Raw genomic sequence first — 18,571 nt, 5'->3', positions numbered from 1 at the left:
AGTTCTTTATCTATTAAATAAGTTTTGGAAATAAATTTATTTCTTCTAGTTATCACATATTTAAATTTCAGTAAGCTTGTAATTTAATAGGTATTTCACAGCATCACAAGACTGATAAAAAATCGGGGCGCCTGGGTGGCGCAGTCAGTTAAGCATCCGACTTCAGCCAGGTCACGATCTTGCGGTCCGTGAGTTCGAGCCCCGCGTCGGGCTCTGGGCTGATGGCTCAGAGCCTGGAGCCTGTTCCCGATTCTGTGTCTCCCTCTCTCTCTGCCCCTCCCCCGTTCATGCTCTGTCTCTCTCTGTCCCAAAAATAAATAAACATTGAAAAAAAAAAAAGACTGATAAAAAATTAAAATAAAGAAAGGAAACATACTCTGGTGAGGATTCAGACAATAAAGAGTATATGTACAGAAAGTAGAGTCCTCTAAATTATCTCTTCTCCTCACCACCTTACCTCTATCCCCTGAGGTACTTATTCTTGGAAATTCTCTAGAAATTTTTAATTACACATTTTCTTACCATCTATGACTATCTTTTTTCCTTTTTTCTCCATGGAATTATACTCTACAGACTATGACTTCCTTTCTTTGACTTAACATTTTACCTTGTGACATTTCAGTACATAAAGATTTGCCTTATTCCTCTGTTTTAGAATAGTATTCCATTGTATTCCTGTACTTTAATTTTACACAGCCAGTTCCCTATTCTGGACCATTTATTCCCAGGTGTTTTACTGTTAAAAATTATGTTACAGTGAACATCTTGTACATATACTCTTGCAATCTCATTGCCAGTGTATTCGAAAGAAAAATTCCTAACAGTAGAATTCTTTGATCAAAAGGAATACCTGTCTTCAAAAGGATACATCAACTTAGACTTCTACCAATTAGGAGTGTGGAAGCATACTTGGGCTCCCTATCATAAAAAGTAGATAACCAATCTTAAAAAAAATTTTTTTCCCTAGATGAAGATGGCATGTCTAGTTTTTATTTGTACTTCTTTAATTATGAATGAGGTTAAGTGGTTTTTAAATACACTGACAGCCATTTTGTATATGTGTGTGTCTTTTGATTTGAGGCTTAGTTTTGTTGTTAGAATTTTTGTTTGTTTTTTGTTTTGTTTTTATTGAAGTATAATTAACATACAGTGTTACATTAATTTCAGGCGTATACCGTATTGGTTGGACAATGCTATACATTGCTCAGTACTTGCCACCATAAGTGTAGTCACCATCTGTCACCATACAACGTTATTACAGTATTATTGACTATATTTCCTATGCTATACTACTGATATCCATGACTTACTTGTTTTATAACTGGAAGTTTGTATCAGTCTCTTTTTTTTTTTTCCTATTGAATTTAGAGGCACCTGGGTGGCTCAGTCAGTTAAGTGTCCAACTTGAGGTCAGGCCATGATCTCACGGTTCGTGAGTTCAAGCCTTCTGTCGGGCTGTCTGCTTTTAGCACAGAATCCGTTTTGGATTCTCTGTCCCCTTTTCTCTCTGCCCCGCCTCCTGCCTCGCATTTGCATTCTCTCTCAAAATAAATAAATATTTTTAAATGTCAAAAGAATTTTAAACCTTTTTTAAATTTGAATATAGTTGATATGCAATGTTACATTAGTTTCAGCTGTACAACATAGTGATTCTGCTTCTGTATACTTTAGGCTATTAATCCCCTTTATCTTACCCATCCCCCCACCCACCTCCTCTGTGTCAACATTTGTTCTTTGTTTTTAAAGGTCTTTTGTTTGTTTGTTTTCTTTTTATATAAAACTTGTAAGTGAAATCATGTGGTATTTGTTTTTCTTTGCCTGATTTTACTTAGCCTTAGCCTAACGTCCTGTAGGTCCACCCATGTTGTTGCACATGGCAAGATCTCATTCTTTTTTATGGCTGACTATTCCATATATATGTATATATGTATTATATATGTATAGCATATCCTCATCCATTCACTTATCCTCATTCCATATATATGTATATATGTATTATATATGTATAGCATATCCTCATCCATTCACTTATCAGTAGAAACTTGGGTTGCTTCTGTAGTTTGGCTGTTATAAATAATGTTGCAATAGGGGCACCTGGGTGGCTCATTCAGTTAAGCGTCCGACTTCAGCTCAGGTCATGATCTCACAGTCCTTGAGTTCGAGCCCCACGTCAGGCTCTGTGCTGACAGCTCCGAGCCTGGAGCCTACTTCAGATTCTGTGTCTCCGTCTCTCTCTGCCCCTCCCCTGCTCATGCTCTGTCTCTCTCTGTCTCAAAAATAAATAAAAACATTAAAAAATTTTTATAAATAATGTTGCAGTAAACACAGGGGTGAGTATATCTTTTCAAATTCATTTTCCTTGGGTAAATACCCAGTAATAGAATTGTTTGATCATATGGTAATGCTATCGTTAATATATTGAGGAACCTCTATACTGTTTTACTCAGTGGTTGCTCCAATTTACATTCCCACTAACAGTGCATGAGGTTTGATTTGAGGCTTATTTTGATTTTTACATTGCTGAACTTTTAGCTCTTTGAATAGTGCAGAGCAGCTATGTAAAATATAAGCTATCAAAAAGTTGACAGTAAGGAAAGTACTTGACTTGTTTGCTCATTACAGGTTCAGAGTATTGAAGAAACTGGGATACTCCTTTTCTGATCTTCCTCTGTTAAGAACCTAAGTTTCTGGTGATAATTCTCATTTGTTTGAGAGAGTTTATGTGCGGGAAGAGTAACTGACACCCTAAGCAGTCCATAAATATTTTTTAGGTAAATGGTTTGACATAAACATATAGCTAGAAATCTGATCACAAGGGTCCTAGCCTTGTGATATTGGGGTTGTCACTATTCTCTTTTTTTTTAGACTTTTATATTGGATAGTTTATTTAGACTGTTCAAAATTATTCTTCTCTGTACAAAAATTTCATATTTGGATCAGGAATGGTTAAGATTTCAATGAAATATTTAGGCAGACCATGAAAAGTAAATTTTCCCCCTAAACTATTAAAACAATTCTGTCTCTGATACATGCCGACAGGTAGAGGAGTTTGAGGGTAGTTTATCTTCTGGCCAGGAACATGTATGTAATAGAGGTAGGGAAGGACTTAGCTAATGAAATGGACAGTCAGGGGAGTTGGTATCATTCCAGTGCAAGCTGGATTTTGTTTCCAATGAAGCACTTTAAGTAAAAGATAGTAAACAAATTGTGGGCAAAAAGAATTAGTATATGATTGTGAAAAAGACTTCTCTTAGTATTATTAGCTGAAAACCCTAATATCTGCTAAGAGACTACTACAGACATTACTCTCGTTTGGCAGCCTACATTTGCATTCATTTTTAAACAAACCTGGGAATGTGTCCAGAGTCTTTTGGCTAGATTCTCAGGTGAGTTCATCCTGCTACCCTGGGTTCTCCCTCCGAGGTTCATTAGATGAGATTATGTTCTTCCTTCTCATGCTCTTAATAACTACATTTTGTGTGCCCCATCCTGAGTTAGTTTCTTTGTTTTCTTTTTTTCCTTTCCTTTCCTTTCCTTTCCTTTCCTTTCCTTTCCTTTCCTTTCCTTTCCTTTCCTTTCCTTTCCTTTCCTTTCCTTTCCTTTTTGTAAGCTCTACACCTGTGTTAGTTTTCTTTGTTTTCTTTTTTTCCTCCCCTCCCCTCCCCTCCCCTCCCCTCCCCTCCCCTCCCCTTAGCTCTACACCTAATGTGAGGCTTGAACTTATGACTCTGAGATCAGGAGTCACATGCTTTACTGATTAAGCCAGCCAGGTGCCCCTTTGAGTATCTTTGTTTAAGCTACAGCCTCAAAATCCCTCAAAGCCTGGTTTATTTAAAAAAAAAGAAGAAGTTGGGGTGCCCGAGTGGCTCAGTCGGTTAAGCAGCTGACTTTGGCTTGGGTCACAATCTCACAGTGTGTGGGTTCGAGCCCTGCGTCGGGCTCTGTGCTGACAGCCCAGAGCCTGGAGCCTGCTTCGGATTCTGTGTCTCCCTCTCTCTCTGACCCTCCCCTACTCACACTCTGTGTGTGTGTGTCTCTCTCTCAAAAATAAATAAACATTAAAAAAAATTTTTTAAAGAAGTTTGCAGAAGACGGAAAGGTGATTTTTCTGGGTTATATTTTCTAACCATCTTATAGTTCCTCAGAGAGGGCATTGGTAGTTTGAATTAAAATCTTGCCAGCTCTCTATAAAAATCTTGGTTAGGGGCACCGGGAGGGCTCAGTGGAGCATGTAACTCTTGATCTCAGGGTCGTCAGTTCGAGCTCCACCATATATGTAGAAATTACTTAAAAACTTAAAAAAAATAATCTTGCTTAGGATAATTAGGCCTAGTACGTTAAAAACTACAATTGCTTTGCCTGCTGAGTAGAATTTATAATAGTATCTTTCAGACCTTTTAAGTTTCTTCCTGTCAGTAGGGGGCAGTTATTTTAATGTATCTGTTGTTGGCACTGACTCATCAGATCTCTTACAAAACTTAGGGTTAGGCTGAGGAGATGGATGGAAGAGTGAAACTGCTGTTGTGAGAAATAATTAAGCTGTAATGAATTTTGCTGTGTATATGTGTGTGTAATTTTCAATTTAAAACATTTTAGTAAGCAAGTAAGCAAATGAGCAGTGGGCCCTGGCATTTTTACAATTTTTACCAAACACCCAAGGAACAGTAATTCCTCTTCTACAGTTTCTCCCAAGGAATAGAAAAACAAGTAAATACTCCCCAACTCAGTTTGAGGATTGCATAACTTTGATTCCAAAACTTAATGCCAGTGTGAGACAAGTATGGGCCAGTTTTACTTATGAATACAGATACAGATGTCCTAAATGAAATATTTGCAATCTAAACCAAGCAATATATTTTTCTAAGTTACTCCTGACCAGATTGGGTTTCTGCTAGAAGTACATTGTTGGTTTACCATTAAAGATCAATTTATATAATACAGTGTATTAACAAAAGGAGATTAAATGATTAATCATCTTAACTGACGCAGAAAAAGAATTTCAATTGAAATATATCCAATATTTAAATTCATGAGTTCATATTGAGACTTTAAAAAAGCTAATTAGTCACCATTGGAGTGTTCTGGTGAACGAAGTTGGTTAATAAAGGGAAAGAATGAAGTATTTGCCATGCTTTTAACTGTATTAATGGGTAACCAAACAGTATATTAGAGGGAATATCTCTTCATAAAAGTATTTCAGCTAGTAAGTTAAGGAAGAATAATAGAAAAGAATATCACCATTTTGTAAGCCCTCAAAAATTAATGGATCTAGGCATTCATCACCAACAGTTGCTAGTATCTCAGAAAGAAAACCTCCTGACAGAAGATCAAAATACCACTGTGAAGGAGTTTTCCTACCTCTTCCTTAAAAATACTGGATGTGGTTAAGCCTCTAGACCTAATTAGCAATTTATAGGAACTACAAAAACCGAACAACATTTAAACATCATATGGATGTCATCATCAAAATCAGAAACCCTACTGAACACCGGACATCGTTTCTTCAACAAGTAAGTAGTGAAGAAAAAGAGAGTAGACGCTTGACTTAGGAGATACAGCAGTCAATCATACTGCATGCCTCTTATTTGGCTACTGATTGAAGCAAACTATAAAATCAAAAACGTAATTTGTAACATTTGAGACAACTTTCATGTTTACACAGTGCATAGTTCAGACCCAAGCCTGTGCCAGAGGAAATTAAATACATTTACTGCTCTTGTTCTGCCTAGCTCAGACCAGCAAACATCATTTGACGAGATCAGGAGACTAAGGGAGGAATGTGAGATTTATTTATCTTAGCCCCCAATTGTAGTATAGTGGCAAATTATAAAAGCAGCAATATGGAGGTAATTGCACCACAAGAATAAAGGTTTTATTAAGAGCAAGACATTTGATATACCATTTTATGTTTACCAAAAAAAGTATGCCATAAAAAATGGAAATTTGAAATTTGTAGTAGAATCAATGGCACTTATCAGTTTCTGTTTGACTTGTGCAGTGAAACACCAGTAAGTTCCCAGTAATCTTAGCATTATCTGGATAGTAAAATGGGGAAAAACAAAACATAGTGATCTGTTGGGCTGTTTAATTGATAGTGTCAGTAGGTATCCTTCAAAGGAATCCTCTTAGGATTCTGGATAATCCTAAAACAGCCCTACGACATGCATTTGGTTCTTAGTTCCTGCAGAGTAAAACTTACTTGTTATTCAGAAACTCTCTAGAATTTCCATTCCATTTGGGATTTCCTGAGGTTACAGTAATGACCCAGACTTCTGAAGGCTGTACTTTTGAAACAGCATGATTTCCCACCAAGAAACTGAGATTGAGAATTGATCCATGCCTTTCAGTTAACCACTCTTGATGAGAACTTTGTTCCTTGCCTGGAAGGCCTTGATCTTTCATGATTGACCAGGATCTCTACGGGACCCTCCCACTCCTACCACCACAGGTAGACCCTAATAAGATATAATCTTGGAGGCATCATTGGTCTTGTAAATGTAAATGTAATGTCTCCAGGGATATTTCTTCCATCGCGAAATAAGCAAATGGAAGTTGGACCAGAAACGTCCACGACCAGAGTGTCTAAAAGTTAAGGTGGTTGCACCTGAAACTTGAGAATACAGAGGCCCTGAAAGAGGTGCCATGGCTGCAGCAAGGGGAGCCAGAGCTTTTAGGATGTGGCTTGGACCAGTAGGCAGCAGGATGGGGCAGGATTATTCTGAAGCCAGATTTTTATAGCAACAGTATTGTGAGACTCTTGAACCAGCAGGAAAGCAGGATGTTGGATCTGGGATTCCTAGTCACAGGGGCGCCTGGGTGGCGCAGTCGGTTAAGCGTCCGACTTCAGCCAGGTCACGATCTCACGGTCCGTGAGTTCGAGCCCCGCGTCAGGCTCTGGGCTGATGGCTCAGAGCCTGGAGCCTGCTTCCAATTCTCTGTCTCCCTCTCTCTCTGCCCCTCCCCCGTTCATGCTCTGTCTCTCTCTGTCCCAAAAATAAATAAACGTTGAAAAAAAAAAAAATTAAAAAAAAAAAAAAAGCAGGATGTTGGATCTGGGATTCCTAGTCACATAACCCTTAAGAGGAATAAAGTGGTTCTGAGTCTGGGATACAAAACTATCAAATGTTTTCATCAGTAAAAGGTGCAGTTAGATGAGCATATTACCCAGAAATGAAGGACTGTTTAGAGAGGAGAACAAATGGAACTTGTAGAAAAAAAAAATAGTTATTGATACAAAAAATAAAATTAACGGGTTATAAACAGGTAAAAGGGGTTTGTGAACAGAACAAAAGGAAAATTACACCTAGACACATCTTTAATGATGCTGCAGAACACCTAAGAAAAGATCTTGAGATCCACCAGAGGTACAGATCCTCCCCGGAACAGCAGAATGACAGAATTCTCCATAGCGAAACATATAGCAAATGATGTCTTAAAGTGTTTGCAAAGCTTTTATTATCCTAGAATTGTGCTTGGCAAGATACTGAGTAATAATTAGGACAAAATACAGGCAACTGTTGCTAAATAAAAGCCAAGAACGTTTCTCACCGCAAGACTTGCTCCAAGCTAGTGGTTTACAACTGAGGACAATTTTGTCCCCCAGGGGACATTTTGAAATGTCTGAAGACTTTCATGATTGTCACTGCGGGAGATGCTACTGGCCTCTAGTGACTAGCAGCTAGGGATGCTCTTAAACATCCTATGATGTAACTGTATGATGTACTACAACAAATACTTATGTGGCCTTGAAATTTCATGGTGCTGAGTTTGAGAAACTCTAAAGGAATTGTGAAGAAGGGACCTCAAGTAAAAGGGAAATGATCCCAGAAGAACAGTGACCTTGACCTTGACCCAAGTCAGTGTTTTGTCTCTGAAATATTTTTAGTGTCTTATTGTGTAGTAAAATTAACTACTAGAAATATTGGACAGAGCAGTAATATTATGTGAATCAGAGGACAGTTGAAACTGAAGTGTTCAAGTGTGTTGTTTGTGAGGATGACAGATTATTGATTAAACTCACTTAACAGTTTAAGTAACATATGTGGTAAAATTTCAAAAGTAATTACTGAAAAAAATAGAATGGAAACTCCAAAAGAGGAAAGAGAACAAATAGAATAAGGGAAAAACAAACCAAAAAAAATCCAGGGAGAGGGGCATCTGGGTGGCTCAGTCGGTTAAGCGTCTGATTTTGGCTCAAGTCATGATCTCACAGTTCATGAGTTCGAGCCCTGAGTAGGGCTCTGCGCTGACAGTTCACAGCCTGGAGCCCGCTTCGCATTCTGTTTCTGTCTCTCCCTCTGCCCCTCCCCAGCTTGTGCAGGCACGCGCTCTCGCTCTCGCTCTCTTTCTCTCTAAAAAATAAATAAATGAACATTAAAAGAGAGAGAAGTCCCAGAGAGAGAAAATGAGAATGAATCATAAAAAAAGACCAAATAGAAATTTTAAAATCCTATCTTTCCAGTCGCTCTCTCCTTTCCTCTCTCTGTTTCAGCCATGTTACTCATTCTGTTTTATGACTGCATTAAGATTGTTTCTGCTTTAGGATTTTTTAAAATTACTGTTCCCTCTGCTTGAAATGCAGGCTTTTCCTGAACATTCTATGTCAAGGGTGTGCTACAGCCAGCTCATACCAACTCCTGAGAACCAATTGTATGCATCTCTTCCCAAAACCATTCTCAGTGACTTCGCATTAGTAGTTTATTTTATTTTATTTTTTTATTTGAGAGAGCACGCGGGCAGGAGAGAGGGGCAGAGGGAGAGAAAGAGGGAGGTTTTTTTTTTTTTTTTTTTGAGAGGGAGAGAGAGAATTTTAAGCTGGCTTCACTGCCAGCATGGAGCTCTTTCTCACAACAGCGAGATCATGACCTGAGCTGATATCAAGAGTCAGATGCTCAACCAACTGAGCCACCCAGACGCCCCAACACGTTAGTAGTTTACAATTGGCGTGTGTGAGTATTTACACTGTGGAAATGGACAACCACTATAAATCAGTTTTATGTGTGTGTGTATATGTTTTTAACTGTCTTCTGTGACTTCATATACACACAATGAAAGCAACATCTTTAACGTTTATTTATTTTTGGGACAGAGACAGAGCATGAACGGGGGAAGGGCAGAGAGAGAGGGAGACACAGAATCGGAAACAGGCTCCAGGCTCTGAGCCATCAGCCCAGAGCCTGACGCGGGGCTCGAACTCACAGACGGCAAGATCGTGACCTGGCTGAAGCCGGACGCTTAACCGACTGCGCCACCCAGGCGCCCCGAAAGCAACATCTTTAACTGCTCTGTCTATTGCTGTATCACCAGGACCTAGAACAGTGCCCGGCACATCATAAAAACTTAATAAATGTGGGGTGCCTGGGTGGTACAAGTCGGTTGAACGTCCAGCTCTTGATTTCGGCTCAGGTCATGATCTCAGGCTTCATGAGTTCGAACCCCACATCGGGCTATGCCCTCAGCGCAAAACCTGCTTGGGATTCTCTCCCTCTCTGTCTGCGCCTTCCCCACTCATGCACACTATCTCTCTCCCAAAATAAATATTTTTTTAAAAACCTAATAAATGCTTACTGAATTAACTGAATAAATGGATTACTTAAAAGCGGTGATAATTTTAAGCTGTGTCATTCTCTCTTTAGAATTTTCCGGAACCATTAGAAGAAAAGAATTACATTTTCTTTTTTTTTTTTCCTTAATGTTTATTTTGAGAGAAAAAAACCGTGTGCACAACAGAGAAGGAATGGAGAGAGAGGGAGACAGAGAATCCGAAGCAGGCTCCTCCACGCTATCATTTTTCTGTTTTGTTTTGTTGTTGTTTTTTTAGTAACTTTTTATTGTGGAAATTTCCAACGATATAGAAAAGTAAATAGAATAGGATAGTGAACCTCCATGAAGCCATCACTCAGTTTCAACAATGTTGAGAATCTGTTTTCAATCCCCACTTAATTTTTTCCTGGAATATCTTAAAATTCCAGACATCACATGATTTTATTTACTTTAAAAAAGTTTAAATTTATCTGTTTCAAAGGTGGGTTTTTTTGGGGTTTTTTGTTGTTTTTGTTTTTGTTTTCTACATTTGATTAGAGTCAGGATTCTCACAAGTTTCACACCTTGTACTTGGTTGGTATGTCATTTTAAGTCTCAAATTATGAATTCTGCTTTCTTAGTTTATGCCATTTATTTATTGAATAAGTCAGATTATTTGTCATGTAGAATTTCTCACATTCTGAATTTGGTGATTGCCTCATCTTTGTGGTGATGTTTAGCATGTTCCTCCTCTGCTTTGTTTTGTTTGTTTTGTTTGTTTTGTTTTTGTGAACTGATAGATTTAAGAAGCTTGATTAGATTCAACTTCCATTCTTTTGGTAAGAATACATCATAGGTTGCACAGGGTACTTTTTATTGTATTACAGTAGGGGTTTGTGTCGTCCACTTTTAACAAGCAATGTTAATATTGATCATTGAGTTCCAGATCACCCTGATCCATCCATTATAAAGTTATGTCTTAGCCTTTCATCTAATGGTTTTAGCAACCATTGATGATGATTGCCTAGATCCATTATTTCATTAGGGGTTGAAAATGGGTGGTTTTTTTTCCTAATCCATCTGCATTAAAATTTTTTTTTAATTTAAATTTCAGTTAACATACAGTGTTATATTAGATTCAGGTGAATCAGTATAGTGATTCAGCAGTTCTGTGCATTACTCAATTCTCATCATGATGAGTGTACTTTTTTTTTTTAATTGTTAAGTTTATTTATTTTGAGAGAGAGAGAGAAAGACTCCGTGAACGCAGAGGCCAGTGCAGGGCTTGATCTCACAAACCATGAGACCATGACCTGAGCTGAGATCAAGAGTTGAACCCTTAATGACTGAGCCACTGAGGCACCCCATGATGAGTGTACTCTTAATCCCCTTCGTCTGTTTTCACCCATCCCTCTACCCAGCTCCCCTGTGGTAACCACCAATTCTCTGTAGTTAAGAGTCTGTTTCTTGGTTTGTTTGGGTTTTTTTTCCCTATGCTTGTTTGTTTTGTTTTTTAAATTCCACATTGATTAGCTAGAATGTTTCTATAATGAAGAAATTTTCTTTAACTTTTTCATTACCTAGAAATATAGTTGGTACAGGAAAGGCAAGATAATTGCTTGATTCTTTCCATTTATTGTTTTTCATATATTGTTTTCTTGTAACTTGCAAAGGTGACTAGTTTTTTTTTTTTTAATATATTGGATATTTCACATACTTACTTTTCAATTCATTGCATTATTTATTTTTAGTGCTCATATTATCCCATTTTTGGCCATTAGGGATCCCATCAGGTTGGCTTTTCTGTTCTTTGACATGATCCAGTTATTTTCATAGCTTGTTGACTGTTTCCCAAACTTACATTTAAGGTTATAGGACTTTAAATTAATTTCTTTAAATTTTATATTAGTGTCTATTTTATCAATAAAGTCTTAGTTCTTAATGACATTTATATATTTTTTTATTTTCTCTCTCTCCTACAAGGTGATTATAATTATATAACTCTTACACAATACAGAACCAAAGCTAAGGATACAACACAAACTTTACTGTGTTAGGGAACCCAGTCTCTTTATCTCTCTCTCTCTCTCTCTTTTTTTTTCTTTATAGCTGGTTCACCAAATGCTCGTGGGATGAAAAAAAATATGTGGCAGAAGTTTGTACAAAAATAATTCTTGGTTACATGACCTAATGTCATTTTTTTTTGTTGTTTTTTTGGTTTTTTACCTAATATCATTTATAAAAGGTTGGACATCTGTAAGTAGAGGCCTTTTGCTGCCATTGTTCAACAGCAATAGTGTATAAAGGTATTATATACTAAGGACTCAATAAGTACTTTTTAAAAAAATTTTATTTTAGATTTGGGTGACTTGAAGTGTAGGGTCTCTGTAGGTTAGAATCCTAAAAGAATAGTGTGTCCAGAGGCCTTTGTATTAAGAAAAGCAATGACCTATGTTTACCTCTTAGAAATTTATTTTTGCTCCTTTTCTAGAGGGAGCCACATTCTCCAAGCAACGCTAATTGAGTTCTCCCACTCTCAGATTAAAGTTTGAATATGAGGAGTGCTTGGGTGGCTCATTCAGTTGAACGTCTCACTTTGGCTTAGGTCATGATCTCACAGTTTGTGAGTTTAAGCCCTGCACTGGGCTCTCCGCTGTCAGCACAGAGCCCTCTTCATATCCTTTGTCCCACCCCCACCCTCACCCCTGCTCCTTCCCTGCTCTACTTATGCTGTCTCTCAAAATAAAAAAATAAAGTAGTTTGAATATGAAAATGGGTTCTGTTAATACAGAGGCAACATGAAGTTATTTGGTGCTGATACTTCTTTAATACCACTGAGAAACTGACTTGGTTTACTTTTTTTTTTTCCAGATGATGGGCATAATAAGAAAGCTCGAAATGCTTATCTCAATAATTCCAATTATGAAGAAGGAGATGAATATTTTGATAAAAACCTGGCACTCTTTGAGGTAATATTTGGGAGAAGACTAGGGCAGAGATTTCAGGAATAGAGATTTCAAGATCGCTGTTTTCTATCCCATTTAGTTTTAAAACAGTACAGCCTGGATACTTTTAAGAATTAATTGTTAAAGTATAATACTTATGATAACTTGTCATTATAGTTGATTTATTTATGTAATCTAATGATCACTAATAAGTACCATTAAATCAAATTTCTGAGTATTGAGGAAGAATGTTGACATTCTTCCTCAATATGGGGGACCTTGCTATCTAATTCAGCTAGGATGTGAATATTTGCATTATCTACAAAGTGTAAAATAGTGAGTTTTTCAATCTGTGTTTGGGAGGACTATCACTTACCTTAGAACTACTAAATCAAAAATCAGTGTAGGAAGTAGGCTGCTAGATTAAGAGGACCTTGTAGGTCTTAACCTGAGACCCTACAGACTCTGACGGCGTCTGCAGGCAGGTTCTTGAAAGGAACCTACTTTAGTCCTGCACTGCCTTTGTTTCTGGCTTTGGACAGTGATGTGAATGTTAGTTCTCTCAGCATACTTATCTTTTAAATGATATTTTCTTTCAGCTTACTTGAAGAAAAGATCTGTGGTGAATATTTACTTCAGTCACAAAAGGTTTTTTTCTTTTAATGTTTGTTTATTTTTGAGAGAGAACACAGCTGTGTGCACGAGACAGGGAGGGGCAGAGAGAGAGGGAGAGAGAATCTCAAGCTGGTTCGATGTAGGGCTCGATCTCACAAACCACGAGATTATGACCTGAGCTGAAATCAAGAGTCAGACCCTTAACTCACTGAGCCACCCAGGTGCCCCTCAGTCACAAAGGTTTTTAATGAGCTATCTGTATGTGCTGCAATAAATAATAGCCATAAATTTTGTTAGAATGTTGGTAGCCTAAAGAAAGGGCACTGTAGTTAAAGATAATATTACCAACATTTTTTACAAGGTTACAGCTGTCTGTAGGGGCCAGTGTGATTTTGTTTTTACTGTAAAGTTAAGCTATTAGAAAGAATCCTAAAGCTTTTCACTTAAGAATCTTATAAGGATTCATGTAGCCCTGATTAAGTGATATTTTACCTTGGGAGGAAAATAAAGCCTCACTGATGAATTGTCTTAAAATATTTATCTGTGAAATATTTTCTTATTTAATTTGCAATTTTCTGATACATGGGCCATTTTGATGCTTATGCTTCCAGTGCTCTTCATTACTCATTTCTTCCATGTTTACGACTTTATAGGAAGAAATGGACACAAGACCAAAAGTATCTTCTCTCCTCAACCGTATGGCCAATTATACTAATCTGACACAAGGAGCAAAGGAACATGAAGAGGCAGAGAACATCACTGAGGGGAAAAAGAAGCCCACCAAGGTGAGGCCTTAGGATAACAATGATAAATAAAAAGAGTCCCATATATAAGAAAGGAGGAACTATCCAGGGCATCACTCTGTGCTCCATAACTATTGAATGCTTGCTTTAAGCCAGGCACTGTTCTGGGCACCGGGGTCATAGCAAAAAGAGAACCTACAACGTCCTGCTCTCATGCAGCCTGAATTCTGGTATGAAGAGATAGTTGTTAAACTGTATATTACATGTTGATAAATGCTCTAACAAAAATATAAGCAGGGACAGATAGTAGCTACACTTGTGGCATATCATAGGCAGAGACTTGCAGATCACTATGTTGTACGCCTGAACCAGTGTAACATTGTGTGTCAACTATACTTCAGTAATTAATTTTTTTTAAGGCAGGCTAGAGAGACTGCAACTGGCCAGCAAGAAAGCCAGGGCAGAAGGGGTTACTGTTGGAGAGAGGTTAGTCAGGGAAAGCCCTTCTGATGGTGATATTTGAGCAGAGACCTAACCAATGTGAGACAGTGAGCCTGGTTGGGAGTAGACCGTTGCAGGGAGAGGAAATAGCACTTCAGAAGAGGAGTGTCCACGCCCATCTGCTGATGCCATCTCTCTGAGGTGAAGTGGTTGGGTTTTTCAAAGACTACATTTCAGTTTTTCTCAAAATGAAAATACGGAACAAGGTAGCTTCCTGGTTGTTCAGGAATGAAATGACCCTCAGATCTTCATTTTACCAACTGTATTTACCAGCTACTATGAAAGATTTATACCACATTCTAAAGGAATTCCATCAAGTCATTATTCAGTTTAGATGAAAAGGGAAAGCTGATAGTTTCAAACTACAGAACATTTTAAAAGGGGGGGATTGTGGTCAAATACTTACGTAAAAACATGTGGGGACCTGTGTAAAGTAAAAATGTATAGTTCTAGGACTATTAAAAAGTATGGTGATTGACATTTATTAGATGGAGATTTTATATGTGCCTCTTCTAGGATATTCTGATTATCTCTGCCTAATAATTAATATGGTAGTTGGGAGCAAGTTTTTATACACAAGTAAAGGGATAAAAGCATGGCTTCTAGATGACTATATAATTTTTCTTTTGTCAACTTTCTTTCCAGACCCCTCAAATGGGTACTTTCATGGGTGTCTACCTCCCCTGTCTACAAAATATTTTTGGAGTGATCTTGTTTCTACGCCTTACATGGGTTGTGGGCACAGCTGGCGTTCTTCAGGCCTTTGCAATCGTCCTTATCTGCTGCTGCTGTGTAAGTCCTGAGTTGGCTCTTAGAAATCACCTGGAACGTTGCAAGAGCTCAAGATTATATGCACTTGACTTGTTTGAGAATAAAACAAAGGCTAGTAGGGGAAGACTCATGATCTCAAAAGGAGAGATTATTTTGATATTAAAATCTGAAGGATTTTCAGTTATTTACGGCCCACTCTTCACTGCTTAGATCTATAATATGATGTACTAGAAATTACAAAGGAAGACTTCTTTCTGGAGGGAGTAGGAGATGTAGTCCTTGACTTCAAAGAATTCAGAATACAAACCACTTGTATTGATGGCACCAAAGTTGTGATAGAAAATGATGCCGCACTACTCCAGTATAGTATGGAGGAACAAAATGGATTGTTGTTTAGGGTGAGGGGCGTTTGTTTTGTTTTCAAGTCTCATCTGTTCTCCCTTCCCTAGAAATTCAGGTGTGTTTTCCAGGTCCTCTCCCCCACTGTACTGAGAACATTCTGATCTTCCTTGAATTTAAACTCCTCTTATGCATTATAAGTTGATTATTATAAAAAATGTATTTTTTTGTTCTGTTACCTGCTGACCTCTTTCATTACTATCATTATTATACCCTCCTTGTGCATTAGGCTCACTGAGTACATACAAAGCAGGATAAGCAGAGATAGTTCCTATCATTAATAAATTAAAATTAACAGTACTACCTTCCCCCCCCCCCCCTTTTTGTTTTCTTAGTCTTAAAACTTCAAGGTCATGTTTGGCTCCTTGGTTACCTCTCACATCTAATCAGCTACCAGTGTCAATCAAGTCTCCCTCTGAAATCTCTTACCTACAACCCTTCCTTTATATTCCTGTTTTTTCACTGAACTGTAATAGCCTATTAACAAGTCACTCTGTCTTCATCTGCTCCCTGTCTGCAGTCCATTCTATACTCTGTTGCTCCCAGGCAATGTTTTCAAAATACAGTTTTTATTAGTTCAGAAGTCTTCAGTGGTTCCCTTCCTTACTGAATATTGTTCTTGTAATATCTAGTCCTTAGTCAGTTTCCAGTCTGTTTTCCAAGTTAACTAGGAGACCAGGGTGAGATCAGGGGTTTCTACTAGCCCCTAACCTACTGATTATGACATAGAACCATTTTAACAGAATACTCAAGATGATAATAATTTGACTAGTGCAATGAGTTGAACCACATCATATTTCCATGCTATTAGGTATGACATCCAACTCCGTCCATAAAGTATGTAGAGTTAATTATTCAAACAGTGCTCTGAATTCCACAGATGGAAAGATAGTACAGAAATGTCATCTTTATAACAGTAACAGTCTTCTCCTTTCACTTCCTTTACAGACAATGTTGACTGCTATCTCCATGAGTGCCATTGCCACTAATGGAGTGGTGCCAGGTCAGTTGGCTAGGACTGCATTTCAGGGATTGTCAACAATTACTGTATGTTTATGCTGTGAAGCCAGAGGTGCAAACTTCCAAGGAACAGAATACTATTTAGTCTGTTGGTCATAGGCATTCACACTCTTTGACTTTAGAATACATTAAGTCTCTTTATGTCCTAACCTAGGGGAATCTCACTCACTGTTGGTGGGAATAGAATCTGATACAGCCACTTTGGAAAACAGTATGGAAGTTCTTCAAAAAATTAAAAGTAGAAATACCATATAATCCAGTAATTTCATTTCTGGGTATTTACCCAAAGAAAATGAAAACACTAGATCAAAAAGATATAGGTGCCCTTATGTATATTGCTGTATTATTTACAATAACCAAGACATGGAAGCAACCTAAGTGTTCATCAATAGATGAATGAATACAGAAGTTGTGGACACATACACACAAAATAGAATATTATTCATCCATCAAAAAGAATGAAATCTTGCCATTTGCAACAACACAGGTGGACCTAGAGATCCACTCATGCAAATGAAATAAGTCCGAGAAAGACAGATGCCATATGATTTTACTTATATGTGGAATCCAAATAAATAAATAAACAGACAAACAAAAACAGAGACTCATAAATACAAAGAACAAACTAGTGGTTGTCCAGGAAAAGAAGAGGAGAGGGATGAGCAAAATAAGTGAGAGGGAGGGAATAAGAGTTACAAACTTGCGGTTATAAAATAAATAAGTCATGGGGATGAAAAATACAGCATAGGGAATACACTCAATAATATTGCAGTAACATTGTATGGTGACAGATGGTAACTGCACTTACTATGGTGTGCTTAATGTACAGAATTGTCGAACCATTATGATGTTGTACTATACCATTTATTAAAGTCAACCATACTTCAATTAAAATAAAAAGGAAAAAAATCTCATCATGTTCTAAGCTAGAAGTCTTAATTTGTATCACATTCCTATCTTCTTTTAGTTAGGATATATATTATGGGGCTATCTCATGCCTGTAGTAAATATTCCTTGATATTTATCTAATGACAAGTTGACAAGTTGAACTAGTTGGTGTGGAGCATTAGCTATGCAGTATATTAGAAAGGTTTTATCCTTTATTTCCCGTTAGCAAATATACTTTTTATCAGAACATTGAGAGTTTTCAAAAGCTTGAAGCATTTATTCTTCTTATTTATGACTTTGTTTACATTCTTCTTACCAGTGTACTTTCTTTATCCTGCTTACATTCTGTTTTGTCTTTTAGCTGGAGGCTCATACTTTATGATTTCCCGGGCCCTGGGCCCAGAGTTTGGTGGGGCTGTTGGCCTCTGCTTTTATCTTGGTACCACATTTGCAGCAGCCATGTATATCCTTGGTGCCATTGAAATTTTTCTGGTGAGTAATGGCTTAATTGTGTTCTACAGTGTAGAAAAGATAGAGATTTGGATTTATTTTGTTGTTTGGTAGCAAAACTTCTGAGAGATCCGCTGTAGAATCAAACAAGTGATTCACTGTTAACTAGTCATTGACTTCCTGTTGTGAGTATAAGTCAGAATGGTTGAAAGTATCCACTGCCTGCCTACTGCTTCCCTTCCACCCGTTTACTAACACCCTACCCACCTCACCAAGAAGTGGAAGTCGTGAGGCAAGACACACTAACAGGGAAAAAGTAAAGTTTATCTTTTGTCATATCTTTATCCCCCAAAAATAAAATGTTTTTCATTTCTTTATTCACTGGATTATTATTTTTTTTTTTTTACTGTTTAAAATGATAGGTAAGTAGGAATAATAAGGTAGGACCTAAGGTAATCATTATAATTATTTTACATAACCCTTCGAATAAATTATTAATGCATTCTTTGCTGTTTCCTTTGGGAAATGCAGATATTCAGAACAACATGTAGCCTTAAAAAAAAAAAAAGATCAATGCTATCCAGTTTTTGCAGGAATAGGTTAAGTCTCCAGTCATTTTCTATCTTAGCTTTTCTTTACTTTGTGAAAATAAATGCAAATTACAACAGCCCTTTTACTTGATGACTATAAAATGACCTCATTTTCTACTTCTTTCAC

General features: G+C 37.4%; 1 protein-coding gene across 4 annotated transcripts in view; it reads left to right on the top strand.

Annotated features, from left to right (window-relative positions):
- The window catches only part of SLC12A6 (solute carrier family 12 member 6), a 90,805-nt gene that overhangs the window by 49,364 nt on the left and 22,870 nt on the right, over nt 1-18,571 (top strand). For all 4 annotated transcript variants that reach the window (XR_006293331.1, XM_043555732.1, XM_043555731.1 and 1 more), the window contains 5 exons: nt 12,394-12,491; nt 13,736-13,867; nt 14,972-15,118; nt 16,445-16,499; nt 17,766-17,896. Coding sequence is in view for 3 of the 4 variants with exons in the window: in XM_043555732.1 (XP_043411667.1) it covers nt 12,394-12,491; nt 13,736-13,867; nt 14,972-15,118; nt 16,445-16,499; nt 17,766-17,896 (563 nt within the window). In the remaining variant the exon portion in view is untranslated. The remainder of the gene's footprint in view (nt 1-12,393; nt 12,492-13,735; nt 13,868-14,971; nt 15,119-16,444; nt 16,500-17,765; nt 17,897-18,571) is intronic.

The sequence above is a fragment of the Prionailurus bengalensis genome, chromosome B3, assembly GCF_016509475.1.
Source record: "Prionailurus bengalensis isolate Pbe53 chromosome B3, Fcat_Pben_1.1_paternal_pri, whole genome shotgun sequence".
Classification (NCBI taxonomy): domain Eukaryota; kingdom Metazoa; phylum Chordata; class Mammalia; order Carnivora; family Felidae; genus Prionailurus; species Prionailurus bengalensis.
The sequence above is the reverse complement of the archived record's forward strand: the minus strand, read 5'-3'. Positions and strand labels throughout refer to the sequence as shown.